The sequence below is a fragment of the Triticum aestivum genome, chromosome 3D (genome assembly GCF_018294505.1).
Source record: "Triticum aestivum cultivar Chinese Spring chromosome 3D, IWGSC CS RefSeq v2.1, whole genome shotgun sequence".
NCBI lineage: Eukaryota > Viridiplantae > Streptophyta > Magnoliopsida > Poales > Poaceae > Triticum > Triticum aestivum.
Window position 1 is genome coordinate 553517699 of NC_057802.1, and position 20699 is coordinate 553538397.

Here is a 20699-nt window from a genome sequence, read left to right on the forward strand (position 1 = left end):
ATTGCTTTTGTCTTGTTACAATTGTTTGAGACTATTTCGGTCTTGTAGTTAGAAGTTGTGTCCAACATATTTTGTTTGAGTAGACAAAATATGTTTCATGCGGCCAGAGAATTGTTTTGAGTGTATGGGTGACATGCTCCCAACAAAGTAAAAAAATTGTTTCCATCGAACATTACATAAAAAATTAGAACTTGCTTGAAAATACAATTTTCTTCATAGGAATTCCAAATTTGCTTCCATAGAAGTTCCTCCGAACAACATGAATGTATCATAGGGTTAGGTTTTTATTCATCTCGGCACGATACAAACCCCACCAAGAATGGTCGCGCATCCTTCCACATACAGACGGTTCAAGAGGTTTTTACACTCTTCCTGACTGGTGGTCCACCTTGATGATGATGGCACAAGGAAGAGCGGAACCAACAAAGGACACCTCGACGACGATGGTGAGGATGTGCAAGACAAGCTAGCAAGACCAAATGAATCACACCCGCTAGGAAAACACCAACAGAGGAATGGATAAATTGCTTTCGTTATCACGGGTGCACTAGAAAATATATATAAATTGTAGTATGCTAGCAAAGATAATAATATGGGAATTGTCAGAACAACTGATAACATAAGATCGGTGAAAATAAGTACAATGGGAGATAATAACTTAACTGGTTAACAACACAATGGCAACGAGAAAATGAGGTAGCCAAGAAAGGAATGATGCAAAGCATGTACACGATATACTGGATTATGTGATGAAACTAGAACCATGGGGGCAATGTTCAAACTAGAATACCCCAGAAGAATGGAGCAACCAGGACAGTAAGCTAGAAGCGTGGATGTAAGTATGCAACTTAGCCAGAAAAACCAAGAAGCAGAAGGCCAATGTTTAAGTTACAATAGTGCTAACTAATGCAAGCAATAGAAATATGCGTTACGACACAGCAGGACAAGATATAGGAAGCATGAAACTAAGGAACTCGACATTACATACCTTGGTATGATGCATATGTCATTGATAATGGACAACAAACCAACTAGCTACCAACATGGTGCTGCATATTTTCTGTTACCGACATACAAACTGAGCCGATGACATATGTTGATCAACGGAAGCATTTCTTCGTACGGACAAAAAATTGATTGTAAATATAGAAGCACCCAATGCATGAAGCATGGAAAAAGATGCAAATGGGTACATTAGAAGTTTAATGTGGAAGTTTCGAATCAGCTGTAGTCCATGGGTCTGACGACTATTTTGCTAAATCGCAATGCAATATATCGGTCTGACGAATGCTTCTGATCAGAATACTGATTAGACGTTTCCCATTTTGTTAAGGTAATGCCCGACATGCTCGCTCTATCCAGTCGTGCCGCCAGACTCGCCAGCGCTACGTTTTCTTTGGAAGGCCTTTGGCGGAAGGTTTTTTTCTACAGTTACAGACTTTTTTTCTACTCCCTCCGTAAAGAAATATAAGAGTGTTTAGAGGGAGTACAAGGCAGTGTTACAAAACGTTTCACCTTGCTTGGAGACACACCTTTTCAAATGAACACTCTATGTCTCTATGGACTAGCATTCTCAAATTTTAAAAACCAGAGTGAGGGTTGTCCTGTAGTGGTAGCAGAGGGAGCGGGAAATACACTTTGGTTCCTAGTTGTAGATGCACCCTATATGGGGATTTTTTTAATAATTAAACCAAAAGTCAAAATAGGTAAGAACTATTTTTAGAATAAACCTGACTTACTTTTGCACTAGTATATAAATTTTCATGGAAGAAAACCAATGTTGACTTCACATAGAAAAAAAAATATTTGCTATTATAGGTCACTATTCACACTATTTTGACCAAAAAATTGTCTTTTAAAAGAAGTCAAACGGGGGTTTTCTTTTTGTGGAATTTTTCTCACGAGTACAATGGAAGGTCAATTTTTTTAAAAATATTTTCAAATTTTTTTGACTTTTTGTTAAATTACTAAAAAAATCCATATAGGGTGTAGATGTCCCCATAGACCAAACATCGGCCTCCCGGAGGCAGCACGCTACCCTTGTGCTTGTGGGTGGATGAGCATGACCCCTGTCAAAAGGGCTCAAAGGTGGGCTCATCCTGCAGAGTCAGCCAGCAGTAGGGCTCCTCTCTTCAATAGCCGTGTGACACGTGTCCCCTCCATCCTCATTTCACCTCCGACCATCGCTCACCTCCTCCAAAGCTCCAACCTTTCTCTGCTCTCCTTCCTTCCTTCCCAAGAAGACTACCCTCTGGCCTCAGAGCGAGAGAGAGAGGGAGGTAGCGGCCATGGCGGGGGAGGTGAGCAAGAAGGACATGGAATTACTAGTAGAAAATAGGGCTTTGGTCACAGGGCAGTATTCACATTAGTCCCGGTTCAGTCACGAACCGGGACTAATGTGAGCATTCGTCCCGGTTCGTGCGGCTAAGGCATTAGTCCCGGTTCACCTGGGGCCTTTAGTCCCGGTTGGTGCCACGAACCGGGACTAAAGGGTGCGATGCCCATTAGTCCCGGTTGGTGCCACCAACCGGTACTAATGGGCTTTGAGGCATTAGTACCGGTTCATGGCACGAACCGGTACTAAAGGTCCCATTTTCAAACTCTACCCCCCCCCTGGACCGCCTTTTCAGTTTTACAAAAAACAAAAGAAAATGATGGAAATGTCAAAAAAATAAAATAAAATAAGTTTCCCATGTGATATGTGGTCTAGTTGTTGGGAAAATTAACAAATATGAATTTCAAATTTATTTGCAAAATCTCTCTGGAATTTGTAAAATGGGCATAACTTTTGCATACGAACTCGGATGAAAAAGTTTTTTATATGAAAAATCATCTACTCGAAAAGTTACATCCGAATTTAACAGGAGGAACCCCGTTAAACATTTTCAAAATCCTCAACCTAACATAAAAAAAGTTACGGGGCTTTTAAGATCTAGAGTGGAAAAAATCGAAAAAATTTCAAACTGTGGTCAAACAATGGTCAAACTAATTATTCTAGAATATTAGTGTTACTAAATAATTATTTCAGTTATTTTGAATTTTGGTCAAATCTGGTCAAACTGTGGTCAAACAATGGTCAAACTAATTATTCTAGAATATTAGTGTTACTAAATAATTATTTCAGTTATTTTGAATTTTGGTCAAATCTGGTCAAACTGTGGTCAAACTAATTATTCAAGAAATATTAGTGTTACTAAATAATTATTGTTTTTTAAAACAATAGTTTCAAACTCAAATAGTGAAATATGTCACTTCATGCTCAAGCAAAATTCCTGAGGGTTAATAGGATTGACATCTTACTATTGTCAGGAAAACAACAAGTGCAGACTTGGAAACGAGGGAGAATAGAACCCGGAAGTTAAGCGTGCTCAGGCTGGGGGAGTGGGAGGATGGGTGACCGTTCGGGAAGTTAGATGATTTGGAATGATGAGGGGTGATTAGAGATTAGAGGATAAATTGAGCAGTGATGAGGGGTGATGATTAGAGATTAGAGGTTAAAATAATTCAGAAATTTAAAAATAAAAAAAATTCAAATTTTTTTAAAAAAATCATAAAATTTCTTTTAGTCCCGGTTGGTATAAGAACCGGGACTAAAGGGGTGAATCCATCCTCCTTGAGTACGCCATGATGACCGCCAACAACGTGAAGGTGCAGCGCGACCGCCTCCTGTAGCTCCAGCGCCACCTGCAATGCCTCCAGGCCGGCCGCGCCACTGAAGATCACAACACCAGGCTCGGGATGCTCGCCACGGACCTCTTCAAGGTCTACTATATCGGCATGGAGTACGGCGCCCACACGCTCCCCACCTGCATCTGCCTCGCTCGTCAGAAGGGCGTTAGCTTCTCCCTGCCCGACATGGCTTTCGCGGTCATGAACAACGAGCAGCTCCATGAAATGTTGCTCGCGCAGCAATTCCCGGCCCACCCCACCACCCAGGCCCTGGCCATCAACCGCGTCATGGCCGCCCTCCTGGCCGTCAAGCTGCTCGAGGAGCACCTCCTCCCACGCTGCGTTGAGTGCCTCGTCGCCGGCAGGGCCCCCATCCCTCACAAACCGTCGTCCCTGTTGAGTATCATGATTAGATTGGATACATAGGATAGACTAGGAAGTATTATGGCTTGTCTTGTACTCCAAGAAGATCACCTACTCCTATATATATGCCCACGAGGCTCAAACAATAAACATCAATTTCACCAATCCCTCGCTATTCCCTTCTAACATGGTACAATCCCTCTATATTCCCTTCTAACACTCCCCCGACAGGGACGACGATCTGGACCCGGTCGACGCCCCTACAGAGGGCCTCGCCAAGGTCGACGTCTCCGGCGACCCGTGCGCCACTGCCAAGACCGGCAGCAAGCCTCGTAATGCAGCCCGCGGAGGAGGCGGAGAGGTGGACAAGGCACTCGACTACATGTACCGCGCAAACAGGATCGTGAGCCTCACCATGAAGCCTTGTAACACCAACATTCATGGGATCTTTGCACCCAAAAAAAATTCCTCGACATATAAATCACTGAGCTTAACCTGGATATTCGCTCTTAAAAAAAAATCGTCAAGTTAAAGAGGAAAATCTCTCTACCAACGTATCTAGATCTTGCGGTATAATCTTGAGATCATGTTTTTTTCTTATTGTATCGAAATAAAACTGGATCCCCAATTTTTAAAGTACTTTGTAAAATCTTTTCAACTTAATATTCAGTGTATCAATGGGATCATTACTATTAACATGTTGATACTAGATTTCATGGACAATAGGAAGAATCTTTTCGTTCTTTAACAAGGAAATATGAAATCTAAAATAAGGTGTCTTATCCAGTAAATGACCACTATTAATCATCAGAGGATTATGATCAGATATATCCTTGACGAGCTTCTTCAGATGTAATAGAGGAAAAACATCTTCACGAGAAGAAGACATCAGGAACCTATCCACCTTCTCCAATGTGGGAAAAGTTAGCTTAGTAGATCGGTATATAGATCCCCAGTCATATAGACTTATGTTTGATTCAGAGTGTGATAATGGAATTTAAAATGCTATTGTAGTGAGGTATAGGTGCACCTTTATTCTTCTCTCTCTAGTTATCTCAAGACATGGTAATCACCACCGGCAATGTAAGGCACATATATATCATTACACAAGGATGCAAATTCAGTGAGGAAAAAGGGGTTTCCCCCTTGAGCGTCTCCATAAAAATCACCAAAAGGGACTAGGTAAACCTATTTATTTTGTCCCGTGAATTCAAGTGAATAGTATATTGTCCCAAGTCAAAGGAGAAAATATCAAAAGTATCTTTAATAACACCACACAAAATACCCCCAAAATTTTCCTATAGATGGAACCCACTTTGACAGAAAAGCTTCTGAAGGATCAATCTTTAAGAAAAAACATTGTTTGAAATCTCTCCTCATAGTCTCTTACAAACCAATGAACTCTTAGGTATGACTATTAACAAGATCTACTAAACAGGAAAACGGGCCTTTCTTCCAAACCCCTCTACAAATTCGAGAATATACCTAGGATTTCTATATTCCAATAGTTTTTCTACATCTGCCAGCTCTGCCAGGACGCGGGAAAAAAAATCGTAGCTGTCTTTTCCTTCTAGTAATAGGACCAACTGAAATACTAGGGGTAGACACAACCACACCCTTCTTACAAGGAGATGTCGTTTTGATTTTCCTAGAAGGAAGTAAAGAAAAACTTTAAACTCATGCTCAATAGCTCTGGAAATAGCACTATCCTCACTAACAGTGATAACCACACTACTAGATCGTTCCTTAACTTTACTATAGTCAAGGAAATATAAGAACCCTAGGCCAAGAGCCCGTAACCCATGAACAACCCAATGCATTCATAAGGAATGATTGTGTGACAAATCTGGATAATATGACCAAGCTTACTACATTGCTTACACCTAATCATAGGGCAATCAACAGTTAAGTGTCCATGAATACCACGGTTCATGCAATGGTTGAACTTATCTTAAGAAGGATCTTGAAGGTCCGAGAATATGGCCGCCGACAGGAGCATCATTGCAGTACACTACTCTCCTTGCACCTCATAGGCCATCTTGTCCCATTGCTTGTTGATGGGAGCTGAACCAAAATTACCAGAGTTTTGGTAAGATCCTTCTGGAGCTTCGTTCTACCAGTCATAATTGTGCCACTGGGCCCGATTTGATTTGCCTCTTCCCATCTGACACCCCCACGTTCTCGCGTCGGCCACCCTAGAACCATACTTCACCTTGATCGTCCATCGATCTCGATGGCGTGGTGGGGCCTAGAGGTCGTGGAGTAGGAGACATATATTTGGCTACTTCTGCAATGGAACAAGGATCACTTGCAACCTTGCGCGGCCAAAACCTAAAGGATTCAGTGGTAGGAGCAACATAAGCCAAAGCTCACGGCGTTTCTAGTTTCGACCGTCTTCATCCTTTGAACATGCCACTCTATGCCCCTAGGTGAGTCTCTTTTCGCGGTTTTTTTTTGTTGCACCAAGATGAATTTAGATCCAAAAAAATTAAGAATCATGTAGATCCAATTTTTGTTCAAAAAAACATGCCACCTTGCTTGGAACCAATTGTTCATTGTGTGGACTAGCATTTTCAAATTTCAAGAACCACACGACCCTTTGTCCTTGTGGATGGATGAGCATGACATGACCCCGGTCAAAAGCTGTCAAAGGTGTGCCCACCCAGCAGGATCCTCCGTCCTCTTCAATAGCCGCTCGACACGTGCCCCCCTCCGTCCTCTTTTCACCTCCGCCTCGTCGTCAAGCTCCAACCTTTCTCCTGTCTCCTTCCTTCCTTCTGAAGACCCACCTCCGGCGAGCGCGCGCGCGAGAGAGAGAGCGACCATGGCGGCAAAGGGGAGCAAGAAGGACATCGAAACCGTCCTCATGCAGGCCATGCTGGCTGCCAAGACGGTGCGGGCGCAGCGCGACCGCCTCCTGCAGCTCCAGCAGCGCATGCAGGACCTCCAGGCCGACGCCGCCCCTGCCGACGTCGAGGCGGACGCGGACGCCAAGCTCAGGGAGCTCGCCTCCAACCTCTTCAAGGTCTACTACATCGGCCTGGAGGCCGGCGCCCGCATCCTCACGACCTGCATCCACCTCGCCGAGGAGAAGCGCATTCTCTTCTCCCCGCCCAACCTGGCTTTCGCAGTCATGCCCGACGAGCAGCTCCACGACGCGCTGCTCGCGCAGCAGTTCCCGGCCCGACCAGGTCCCAGGCCCAGGCCATCGACCGCGTCATGGCCGCCGTCTTGGCCATCAAGCTGCTGGAGGAGCACCTCCTCCCGCGCTGCGTCGAGTGCCTCATCGGCGGCAAGGCCCCCGTCCCCGGCAAGACCCCCGACTCCTCGCCCGACAGCAGCCCCGACAGGGACGACGACCCGGTCGCCGCCGCCTCCGAGGCCCTCGCCAAGGTCGACCTCTCCGACGACCCGTACGCCACCGCCAAGCCCGGCCCCAGCAAGCCCCGCCAGGCAGCCAGAGGCGGCGGCGGCGGCGACGTGAACAAGTCGCTCGACTACCTGTACCGCGCAAACAGGATCGCGGCGCGGGCCTCGCCGTGAAGCACATCGACGTCGCCGTCGCCGTCCTCTCCCGCTTCATGGACCCCAAGGAGCTCGCCAGCCTCGCCGAGTTCTGCGACGACCACGCCTACATCTCCGAGGTCTGTCCAAGCTCTCCAAACCTCGCTCTTTTCCTCTCCTTCCTCCAGTCCTAGATGAAAATGATGAATCCATGGATGGATCTGACGGCCGAATCCATTTGTCCGATTGACTGCTGCAGGAGGGATTCTATCTAGCATCCGATTGACTACTACTCCCTCCGTCCGGAAATACTTGTCATCAAAATGGATAAAAGAAGATATATCTAGAACTAAAATACATCTAGATACATCCCCATTTATTCATTTTGATGACAAGTATTTTCGGGCGGAGGGAGTACTTCACCTCATCGATCAAGCCATGCTCTCCTTATCGGTCTTCTCTTTAGTTTACCATCCATCCAGACAGACCTGTGGTTTCAGTTCAGTTTGGTCAGATTTTATCTGCTGCCATGCTCTTCTATTTGTGCCCAATTAATTCATGGAGGGCCTTGACTATCTATCTTAGCTTCATCATATCAATTAGGGGTGATCAATGTAGTACTGTGATCATGTTGATCTGCATCTTATCTTATCTGTGGGACAAATGATCGAATCGAATCTCAGGAGCTATCTTAATTAGCTTCATGGATCGTAGTAGTTCAGATGTCGTAGCTGCATCTTGTTCGTGGACGACGGAATCGAATTGCATGAAAAAATTGGGATTTTGGACGTGCTACTACTATGTGTTTTAGTAATCATGTTCTCTACTATGTGTTTACTTCTATGCGGCGTAGCAACATTCTAGTGTGTTTGGCAATCCTCCTACATGCCTCTTTTTAGCCGAATTGTCCTACATGCTGGTTTATCTAGGACAGTTTTTGCTTGATGTCCCTGTTTACCAGAATGTTTGCCGACCTTCTGCCTTATGTCATTATGTGTGTTGTTCTGATGGCCCTATTGCTTCTTTTGAATCATTATAATGAAGATGGAAGTATAGAACCAACATACATGATCCGGAACCTTTTGATTTCAGTTGCATTGCTGATCATAGAGGAGCTCCTATCAGTCGCTTAGTTCATCTATATATGCTCTCTAGTTCATGCAACCTTTTGATATTAGTGCAGTCGGCTCAGATTACTCTGTTGCATGCTCCAATTTTTTGTTAAATTAATTTCTGGGCGACCGTTGCTATCTTAACTAGCTTCATTAGGGGTAAATGTCATATGCAGTGTAATGCTGATCTTGGACATACTATATGTGAGACAACTGAATCAGATCAAATTGCAGTTTCAGCGCCATGTCAAAATAGGGATTTTGGACATGCTACTATTATGTGTTTAATCATTTTCTGGGATGGCATTTGCTTCGATCATAGGATAGTAATCTAGATTGATTAGTGAATGTGTCAATCCCCAGTTCGTTAATCTTGTTCCCAATGGCATAACAATTATCTGTTATGGTTGTGTACTGTGATGATTGATCGATGGCCACCGAGAAACTGCATCCTGCATATATATGCTGGTGGTTTGGGAGTATGCATTAGTCACACAGTACTCTGTTGCTTTTCCAACATGTTGTTTGGAAATTGTCTGCCTCGTCTTGGTTATTTTGTACTCCCTCCGTTTCTAAATATAAGTTTCTTTAAAGATTTCAATATAAACTACATACGGATGTATATAGACGTATTTTAGAGTATAGATTCACTCAATTTGCTCCGTATGTAGTCTATATTGAAATATCTAAAAAGACTTATATTTAGGAATGGAGGGAGTAGAGTAGTAGCTAGGAAAAGACGAGGGTGATTCAGATTAGAGTTAAATACATGTACGTTCTTGTACTTGTGTGATAAGCTTGCTTCATTCCTCTACTCGTGAAATGCTGAATGGATATGATAGACATTTCTTTGTGACACATTTTTTTATAAATCTTGCTATCGCCGGCACTGTGCCACTTCATCCTCACCCGGTCGTTGTGTCCAAAGATAGAACAACAAAGAGAAAAGTGCCTCAGATCCGGAAATCAATCCCCATTGAGCACTAACTGAACTAATTATTCCAAATGAACAAAACCACGCATATACATGGAATGGGCTGGGGAGAGGAGGTACCTAGGGCAGCCACGAGATATTTGATCCTACTGTTGAGCTTAAATTCTCCTGTGATAATAAAAAATAAAAACATAGTTAAAAGTTTGAAATAAAACGGAAATTGTTTGCACCAAACATGCTCATGCCTTTACATGCACAAATGATTGTGTAAACATGAAAACAAATCTAAACTGTGCTAAAAATAGCATTTTAATATATATTTTTAAACACAACCTTGGAGGTGGTGGAGTGGAGTTTAGAGGTGGAGTGTAATTGGGTGAAGTAGAAGTAGTCCCAAACACAACCTTAGACTCATGCAAGCGGTGCGACATACTCCCTCCGTTTCTAAATATAAGACCTTTTAGAGATTTCAATACGGACTACTACGAATATAGACATATTTTAGAGTGTAGATTCTCTCATTTTGCTCCATATGTAGTTCATATTGGGATCCCTAAAAGGTCTTATATTTAGTAACGGAGGGAGTAATACACTTAACAACTTTTAGAATTTGATCTAAATGTTGTCAATAACAAACATAGTACACCGAAGCTTATATTGTAGGCCTTGGGTTGTGGTAGATATCAACAAAACAGTTCTGGACTTGACATGAACTTCTCGAGAAGGCACTATTTCGGGCCTGAATCTCAATCGATGTGATATATGTTGGAACTAAATAATCAACAAAAAGCAGTTATTATAAAAGTCTATTACTGTGGTAACATGTGATCTTTTTCCCAGATGATGTGGTGCTTGCAGCTAATAGATATCTACTACAGATTGAATGTTAAACGTGGCTAATTTTTGAATTAAGTTATAAAATAACTTCTTGAATGCATGCAAGTTGCAAGAGTCGTCATGGATAGAACATGTGTGCCTACCAGATAATTATGAATCATGAAAAAAAAACATAAATAAATGAACTGACCATGAAACTAAAAATAAACTATAAATGTCAACGTGCGGGGATGATGACACAATTTGAGGACAACCACACTATCTAGAATTTGGTATTAGTTATTACTAAGAGTCTAACCTTACACATATTTGTGAGACTCGTACATATAAAATCATCAACAGAAGTATTTTAAGGTTCCAAATTAGAAATAAAATATATATAGCACACTTTATCACATCTAGGTACCACAAATTATTTCAAATATGAAAAATGTTTGTGTTCATTCATTTATTTTGCTTAGTTTAGACGAAATGTAGTTCAGCTAAATGTGTCAAACAGATTTTGATAAGCTAACAATCTTTTTATGTTGAATATAGTAGTACATTGGCACTATGGTAAAAGTAGAAATTATAAGATTGTATAGAAAATATTGTGTTCAAAAAAAGCGTATACTCCCTTCGTTATGTAATGTAGCGCGTGTACATTTTTGGAAAAGTCAAACATTACAAACTTTGACCAAGTTTATAGAGCAAACCTATGTATGTCTACAATACTGAATATATAAAATGTGAAATTACGACTTGTGTTGAATTGAATCTAATGACATATGGGTAGACGTAAATGTTTTTTTCTTCACAACCAGCATGTTTCCAAACTTTTGTAAGAAATACACAAGCAATTGAACGAAAGCAAAACTACAATTGTACGTGCTGTAGAACAACGTGTATGATGACCAGATCAGAAAAGGAGTTGCCTTGTGGCTAAAGAAAGTCATGTAGCGATGACGTTTGGTGACCCCGTCCAATCCAATTGCTCGGCAGCAGCAGCACTTTGCACTGTTCTCCTGGCCCCAAGAAAAGAAACGATCATAGCTTCACACGCTTCCCTTGCAGCTGCAGTGTCCTCTTGTTGCACTTGCAAAGAAACGTACGCAGTATTGTTTGCTCTTCGTTTTGTTCAGGCGCGGTTGATTGTGAAATGTATCGTAGCTACAGCGTTGTTTGCCGAGGATCCGATCCAAACAACACTTGCTTAAGGCTTGTGCTGTTGTGCCACCGGACGAGATGAGAATGTGAGGCCAACTCCAACTGAACGCACGACCCCATCTTGTCCTGCCGTGTTGCTTAAGGCTTGAAGCGACGGCCCAACGTGCAATCCCATCTACAAAAAAACGTCCGTTCGGCGTTCGGTACAACCCATTTTCAACGCAAACATGCGCCCAGTTTTCGTTCAGACGAACAGCGAATGGACGCCCACGCGTCTGCTCTTCGTCCGCCTCACGCTCGCCTGTCGGCCGCCCACCTACCCCCATCACCCAAATTAAATGCACACCCACCTGCCAACCACCCATCCACCTGGCCGTCGTCCATTTTAATGTGGAAGCCATGGACCGACCAGTCCACAAGCTTCCACTTCCATCTCCGCCTGCCTCCTCAAACCCCGACACCCAAACCCTAGCCCGCCGCTCTTCCACATCCTCTCCTCCCCCCGCCGGTGACAATGGTGTGGGAGTGGATCCCCGACCGCAAGGGGAGGCACGACCACAAGGCCGGGTTGTCCTCCGGCCGTCGTGGCCGCTCCACCCCTACTCCTCCACCTTCACCTCCCGCATTCCACATCGCACCGCTGCCGGCCGCATCTCGGATGCAGCCGTGCATCAAGGCAGAGATCTGCAACCGTTATTGGGAGAAGGTCACGGCTGCCGTGGAGCGACATGCACCGCCCCGATAACTGGCATCTCTCCGCGGATCGGGTTCCCATTCCACCGATCCCGGTGAGTGGCCGGGCCTGCCTCGAGGAGATCGACCGCTGCTGCGGCCGTTTGTCGCCTGACCTCGTCCACGACCGGAGGTATGCCGTGGACACCCCGATGTGGAATACATTGCTCCACGACGAGCACGTCCTTCACCGGCAATCCTTCTTTGCCGGTCATGCTCCGAGCCCGCCGCGCGCCCGTCCCAGCCACACGCGAGTAGGCTGGTTCGCGGCCTGACACCCACGTCATCCCCATCGCCATCCCCGCCACCACCCGTTTCAATGACCACCGAGGAGGAGGAAGAGTTGATCAGGCGGGTGCTGGAGGACTCCGTCCACACCCAGGATAAGGTCCAATGGCAGGCCCTCAAAGAGATGATGGCCTTCTCCGCAGCCAGCGATGTAGCCACCCCGAAGCTTGATGCCGTGATCAAGGAGCAGGCCATGGAGGAGGAGGAGGAGCTCGCAGCATGGAACCCGGCATTGGTCGGCCAGAGATGGTCGTGGACGGAGACAGTGTCGTGCACGCTGACACGTGGTCACCGTCCCTGCCACGGCCAAAGGTCGTGCAGGCGCATACGCATGCGCCACCCGCCTGGCAGGGGCCGCCTGCCCACCTTTGGACGTCGCCGGCCTACATCAACCTCATTGGCGACGAGGACGACGACGGCGGGAACTGAAGACGACGACGGTCGGGGCGGCACGGCCTTATCTACCTTTTTTTTATTTCGTTTAAATTTTTAGTTTAGTTAACTATGTGGTGGACTGGACTTTTGTGACATTTATGTTTATATTTATGTTTTTAAATTATGTGCAATGTCTATTTGAGTTTTATTTGGATAAATTTGCAAGTTCAAGAAACAGACAATTTAGAATGCGGCGCACCAGTTGGACGCACCGACGGCCAAATGACCGCATCCGGATACCCATGTCTGTTTTGCCGATCCAAAGGACCAAATTCGGACAAAACATACGTCTGTTTGGGTCGACGGTTGAAGTTGGGCTGATCAGGCCAACTCCAGCGCACGACCCCAAACAGACGTCTGTTTTGCCAGGATTCTGTCTGTTTGGGTAGGGCAATGGGGTCGTGTCCGGGCCTTTCCTGGGATACGCCGGCTGTGCGTACAACGCACGGCCGCATTTCGGCTGCATCCCGTCCGCATACATTTTTCTTTTCAGGCACATATCTTTTATTTTCATCATTGATTTTGATACATTGAAGCACATTACCAAATTTTGACTAGAAAAGTAAGATCAAAGAAAACAAGAACCACAAAAAGACATTTTAGAAGATAACTAACTTCCATAACTGCTCCAGTAAGTTGGATTAGTGCCTTCTCGATGCATTCATTGTTGATCTGCGGAGGCTCAATCTTGCGTGCTTCTTTCTTCTTTGAGTCTAAAGAAGTAGACGTTGCTTTCTCGCATCTAGTCTCATGTATAGGCTCTATTCTAGCAACAAGTGTACTAGTCTCATCTCTAGCCTCTATTCTAGCTAAAAGTACACGAACATCTACTAAATTGCATTCTATCAATATATCGATGTACTCTTCTTTCCAATACCAAAAGTTGCATCAATTCTACACAATAAAAATTTGAGTTAGCACAACTAGTACCCCATCGGTTGAGCACGTGATGAACACCCATCCAGGATATTCCGGCGCTGTAGACACGCGGCGCAAGACCTTCTTTGGGCAGTCGTTGGACTTAATGAGTGGCAACGATGCGCCGACGAGCTTTTGGGCCAGCAACAAGCCCGGCCGATGGCCGTTCGTGGATCTGTCGGCGAACCGCCGACGGTGTAGATCCGAGCGGCTAGAGGCGGAGTCACTACCTGCATACGGCCTTGCGGTCTTGTCGGGGCCTTCTGGCCCGGTGCCTGGCCAATCCATGACACGACGCGGCCTCCCACAGCCGGGCGAGCTCAAGCCCGGCCAGATCCGCTCCAAACCCGACCACCGGGTGCGCAAATTAGATGGTCGTGGTTGGGTAGCTCGGGGACGTCGAGGGAAAGGGGGCTGGGTGAGCGTGCGTCCGAGCTGCACAGCGGTGATGGCAGCGGCGGCGCGGCGAGGAACGAGAGTGGCGGGGGTGCGGCGCTCGAAAAAGGGAGGCCTGTGCACTGGAGTTGGCCTCAGATCACCGGCAAGCAAAGTAGCTTCTATGTACCGTACAAAGCATAGCTACTGCTGCCTACTCCATTTTGTCCGCCAGCGATCCATGAGGTGTACAGCAGTACAGTGCAGGACGGGACTACAGATGCGAAGAGAACTTTTGACCGGTCTGTCACTGACATTTGCCAGACTATTGATGGTCACAGGTAGAGATACGGTAGTACACTCGCCGCAGAAAAAAAAGATACTGTATGGTGGTACACTGCACAAGATCATTTTCTTGATTTGATTTGATTTGATGTGATGTGATGTGATGCCACAGGAAGCAATGAGACACCCGTACGAACGAATAAACCGGGGATGATCAAATCAAAGGTCGGTTTGAAGCAAAACAAAATAATACTCCTGTTCATCCCATTCCTCCAAGAAACAACATGGAACGTGCGCGTTCGATGTTTGAATGTTTACTACTGGTTTTTTTTTTTTTAGAAACGCAGTTCAAACGCAGATGTTGACACATATGCACATATACGAATCCCTAGGATTGCATACTTTACCCCTATGAGGACCGATATACTACACAGACGCGTCATGTTGACATTGACCAAGTCATTACAGGACAGGAACATCTTCTCCTACTGAACGAACATCATCGAATGGATTGAAATGAATTTAGAAAAATGAAAGCACCAATGCCAAGTGTATGACTTGAGTCCTGGTGGACTGTTTCCACCACAAAACCTAACAATCTGAACTATGCTCATAAGAAACCACTTTTGAAGGGGTGATACTGCTTTATTGTTTGTAGATTAGTTTGCTCGTGGAACAAAAAAGATTCTTGTGTTATTCACATTTCGTCTAACTCAAACTGATGTAAACCATTTTAAGGTAACCTTTTTCGAGAAAACTTCTGATTTATTCATCAACTGTCAAGATAGTAGAAAGAACACTAGAAATAAAATTTGCATCCAAGTCCGTAGACCACCTAGCGACGACTATAAGCACTGGAGCGACTATGGAGCGGCTCGGGTCATGCCCATGCGAAGCTGTTAAACAATGTAATATTGAAGGACTGCATTAACTGTCTCACGTTACGTCTTAAGCGTACCTAGAGAAGGCCTCAATCCTCTCCACTAGAAAAGCATGCATGCATTAAAATAACTCAAACTGTCATTGCATGTTGTTATATTCGAAAATTTTAAAATATTTTATAGCTCAAACATCACCTTGATTCAAAATCCGTTTTCATGTAAAAGAAATCGTCACGATGAGACCTTCAAAACCAGAACCCACGTTGATATGTTCCAATGACTTTTTTGAGGGGTCAAACGTTATCATGCCTGCCCATTGACCATCACAACAAGCTCCCGCCGCAGAAAAGAAACGATCACGGTACTCTTCTCTTGCAGTTGCAGTTGGAGTGTCCTCTATTTATTTTATTTTTTGACAAAGGCATGCAGTGCCTTTTTCTTTGGAGAAAGAAACGTACGAGGTTATTGTGAAATGCATCCTAGTGCCCTATTGTTTGCTCTTCGTTTTCTACTCCAACAAATTACTAGTTAACGTGCAATTGATTGTGAAATGCATCGGAGCTACACTTGCTCAAGATGCGATCCAAACTAAATCTAATCCAAAACAGCACTTGCTCAAGGTGTTTGCTGTTTGTGCCACCGGACGAGGTGAGAATGTGATTGATCAGATCACCGGCAAGGCAAAGCAGCTTGTATGCTATGCGTGGGCGAGGTGTACAGTGAGTGCAGGACGGGACTGCTACCAGTGCCACGCCAGTACGATGGATGACAACTTTTGACCCCACTTTGACAGCCAAGGTGGTAAAGAGTCCTGTTGACGGTCACAGGTACGATGGAGTAGAGATATGGTACACTGTACAAGATGCTTTTTCTTTCCGGATGATACTTCATGTGATTTGATGTGATGTGATGGCACAGGAGGCCATGAGCCATCCATCTGAACGAATAAACCAAGGGTAATCTCACCAAACGTATTTAGATAAATCTAAGACCAGAATTTTGGGACGGAGGGAGTACTAGAGAAGAGCAGAGCAGAGGTCCCTCCCTTACTTCCAAAGTTCCACTATAAAAGCTCCAATAAAGAAGAAATAAAAATTTAAGAAAAATTGAAATAATGAAGGTTTTCTAAGAAATAATGAATAAGTGGCACTGGTATTACCCTATAAGAACAAATAAAATAAAATAATAATGAAACAAAATCAAAATAATGAACTTTTCAAAAAAAAATGAACTAGTGGCATTGGTGTTGCCCTTCAATATGAAAAATAAAAAAAACATAATGACGAAATTTGCACACAAGTCGTGCTTTTCATTATATGTTTAAAATAATCATCCAATTGTTGACTTCACACAAAAAGAAGTTCCCCAAAATAATGAATTAGTAGAATTGGTATTGCCCTTTCAAACAAGAAAGTGAAGAAACTAAACAAATAACAACAAAATTTACACACTGTTTATACAGAAAATTGCACCTTTTTGTAATACGCAATAATTAGCATATGTTACTAAAATTCCCTAAAAAATTCCTTTAAAAGGATGTATTAGTAGCATTGGCATTACCCTTAAAGAAGAAACAAACTGAAATAAAAACTAAAAAAAGTCAAAATAATTAAGTTTTCGAAGAAAGGATAAATTAGTGGCATTGGTATCACCTTTAAGAAAAAATAAATGTTTTAAACAATAATAACACAATTTTTCCACGGTTTACACATAAATTACTTTTTTATAATATCCAAGAATAACATATTACAATGGAATTTTTGAAAAAACTCAGTTTTCTAAAAAAGAATAAATCACTGCCATTGGTATTACCCTTAAAAAATAAAAATAAAAAGGTAAAGCAAAATGTAAGTAAGTTTTCTAAAGAAGAATGAATTAGTGGCACTGGTATTACCCTTAGAGAATAGATAAAATAAAACAAGTAATGACAAAATTTGCACATGGTTTACATAGAAATTTTGTTTTCTTTTTAATATGCAAGAATAAGCATGTAGAGCGGAGTTTCCACAGAATAATAAGTTTCTTAAGAAGGAACTGAATAGTGGCATTGGTATTAGCCTTAAAAAAGAGAGACAATAAAATAAAAATAAAAAACAAAATCAAATTAATGAAGTTTTTTTTAGGGAAGAATGAATTGGTGGCATTGATATTACTCTTCCCAAAAACAAAATAAAAATATTAAAACACATAATGAAATTTTTGCACATAATTCACAGAGAAATTACGCTTTTTCATAATATGCAAGGATAAGCATATATTGCTGAAATTTATTAAAAAAAGTTTCCTATGGAGAAATAAATTAGTGGCATTGATATTACCCTTAATGAAGAAATAAAATGAAATAATAACAAAACAAAATCAAAATAATGGATTTTTTATAAGGAAGAATGAATTAGTGGCATTGGTATTACCCTTTTTAGAAGAAAGAAAATTAAATAAAAACTAAAAAATTCAAAATAATGTAATTTCCTATGGAATAATCAATTTTTCTAAGGAATAATGAATTAGTGGCATTGACATGACCCATTAAGAAGAAATAATGAAATAAAAACTAAAACAAAACCAAAACGATGGATTTATGTTTCTAAGGAATAATTAATTAGTTACATTGGTGTTATTCGTTGAGATACACCATCTCCAACACTGACATGAAGTTTTGCAGTGCAGTTGTAGGAGCGAAGACAATGTGGCCATCAGGCTCGTGAACCATGAAGATCGTAAGTTTTACTTCTTGTTGCTCTACATGGTCAATTCATTGATTCACTCAAATTTTCAATTTGATAATCACCATGTTATATAGCCCGGACGGGTTAAGGAACACAACTCCTACACACTCCATGACGATGTCGAAGTTAGCCAACCTTTGTCGGTCGAAACTGAAGCTAGAGGACCAAAACACACAATCATGCCATCTGCTCTGCCGGACAGTGCCACAGAGACAAACCTACGGAATAAAAAAAATGACTCAAAGAACTAGATCAAGGGAAGTCCCTCCCAACAACGCAAAAACACCATTAGCGCGAGAACGAGGCAGGGAAGACTTGCTCCATGTTCGACGATAGCTCCATCGCCACACCACCGACGACAAAGGATCAAAACCTTAATTAAAAAATCCGGCTACCACCATTGACACGAAACAATGAGGTCCATGTCCCTTTTCATCGCGGAGCTGGCGAATGGAAAAAGGGGGCAGGGGGAGGCGTGAGCTCGTTGGGAGGAGATAGATCAGCGATGTCGTGCTACTATCTCTGTCCGGGTTACTAGTCCTCGTATTTTGGTCATATTTTTATAGTGAAGTTAAGTAATAAAATATAATTCATATGTAGCAAAAATATTCTTAATAAAAAATACATTTGAATATATTTTTTAATGATATGCCTTAACATTTTGACTTTCCTAGTCAAATACGTGGTCAAACTTTCATTTGTAAAAGCCCGGAGAGAGAGGTTTCAGGGTACTATCGATGGCATTTCCCAAATGCTATTCATCTGCCACCTTTCCAAAATTTCTGAAATTGCACGTCTTGTAGTGGTAGCGGAGGGAGCACGCCACCCCGGTCAAAAGGGGTCAACGTGCAGGCTGAGACGCGGTTCTGGTGGGCCCGTCCTGCAGAGCAGGATTGCCTCCAGTAGCCGCTCGACACGTGCCCCCCTCCGTCCTCTTCCCACCTGCCTGCAGTCTCTGTCGCTCTCGCCTCTTCGGAAAACCCCAACCTTTCTCTCCTCTCCTCTCCAAGAACTCACCTCCGGCCATGGCCATGGCGAGACAGGTGAGCAAGAAGGACCTGGAAGTGGTCCTGACGCAGGCCATGATGGCCGCCAAGAACGTGCGGGCGCAGCGCGACCGCCTCCTGGAGCTCCACCGCCGCCTGCAGCGCCACAAGGCGGCCGCCCCCGCCCCCGCCCCTGCCGACGCCGACGCCAACGCCAGGCTCGGGGAGCTCGGCTCGGACGTCATCAAGGTCTACTACCTCGGCCTGGAGGCCGGCGCCAAGATGCTCGGGAGCTGCGTCGAGATCGCCGTGGAGAGCAACGCCATAGCTGCCATCAACATTGCCTTCGCGCTCATGCCCGACGAGCAGCTCTACGACGCGCTGCTCGCGCAGCGGCTCCCGCCCCGCCCCACCACCCAGGCCCACGCCTTCGCCCGCCTCGAGGCCGCCCTCCTGGCCGTCAAGATGCTCGAGGAGCACCACCTCCCGCGCTGCGTCGAGTGCCTCGTCGGCGGCCAGGCCCCCGTCCCCGGCAAGCCCGCGCCTGATGCCGCCGACGCCGACGCTGAGGGCCTCGCCAAGGCCGACCGCCCGGGCGCCACCGCCAAGAAGAGCAGCAAGCCCCGTCACGCACCCAGCGGCGACGTGCACAAGGCGCTCGACTACCTGCGCCGCGCAAACAAGATCACCAACCTCGCCGTGAAGCACATCGACCACGCCGTCACCGTCCTCTCCCGCTTCGCCGACCCCGAGGAGGTCGCCCGCCTCACCGAGTTGACCGACAAGCACGCCTACCTCGGAGTTGAGGTCCAAACTCCAAATCTCTCTCGTGTTCCTTCTTAGAATCTACCGGCATGAGCATCAATCTGACAGTTCGATTCATCATATATGTTCATCTCACTGCAGATTAGCCAGCCCACTACTTCAGCTGACCCATCAGCAGATTAGCCAGCTTACAACTTCACCTGATCGATGGAGGCTGTCGACCGAAGGCGGGTGGGATTCCTTGAGGCTTGAATTGCTGATCGAATTAAGCCATACTCCTCCTAGCATATATACCAGCGGTCGACTTCATCTATGATCTCTAGATAGTTCATCATGCATTGCAGACTACTTATGGCTTCAGTTGAGTTGGGTCCTTCAGACTAACCTGCTCATATGCTACTATGATCTGGATGCAATCTGTCTTAGCTTCATCAGTTAGGGATAATAATAATCAATGTAGTACAGTAGTAGTGTGATGTTGACTGCATCTTATCTGTGGGGCGATCGAATCGAATTGCAGGAGCTATCGTACTAGTTCAATGCCGAAGCTGCATCTTTGTTCGTGGACGATCGAATCGAATTGCACGATAAAATTGCATCTGTTGTGTGTTTTAATCATGTTATATGTGATGTCACTGCGATGTTTGGTAATCTTCGTAGCTACTTGTCGGTTATTTGGGACTGGGAGCATCGATCAGGCACAGTTTGCTTGATGTCCCTGTTCATCCAAACCTACTGCCTAA

General features: G+C 44.3%; 1 protein-coding gene and 2 pseudogenes across 1 annotated transcript; all 3 read left to right on the forward strand.

Annotated features, from left to right (window-relative positions):
- Positions 1-2288: 2288 nt before the first annotated feature.
- Positions 2289-4780, forward strand: LOC123076488 (uncharacterized; annotated as a pseudogene).
- Positions 4781-6776: 1996 nt separating this feature from the next.
- On the forward strand, positions 6777-7730 carry LOC123076489 (uncharacterized; annotated as a pseudogene).
- Positions 7731-19161: 11431 nt separating this feature from the next.
- LOC123075368 (uncharacterized) lies at positions 19162-20348 on the forward strand. The gene is made up of 2 exons (XM_044497993.1): positions 19162-19998; positions 20098-20348. The coding sequence occupies exons 1-2, from the start codon at positions 19231-19233 to the stop codon at positions 20137-20139; spliced, it is 810 nt and encodes a 269-aa protein (XP_044353928.1). The 5' UTR covers positions 19162-19230; the 3' UTR covers positions 20140-20348.
- Positions 20349-20699: the final 351 nt, after the last annotated feature.

Bases quoted from the DNA above. Each gene is read 5' to 3' on its own strand.
- LOC123075368 (XM_044497993.1), top strand. From the start codon at position 19,231: ATGGCCATGGCGAGACAGGTGAGCAAGAAGGACCTGGAAGTGGTCCTG. The intron at 19,999-20,097 runs GTCCAAACTCCA...ATCTCACTGCAG, and splicing joins ACGCCTACCTCGGAGTTGAG to ATTAGCCAGCCCACTACTTC.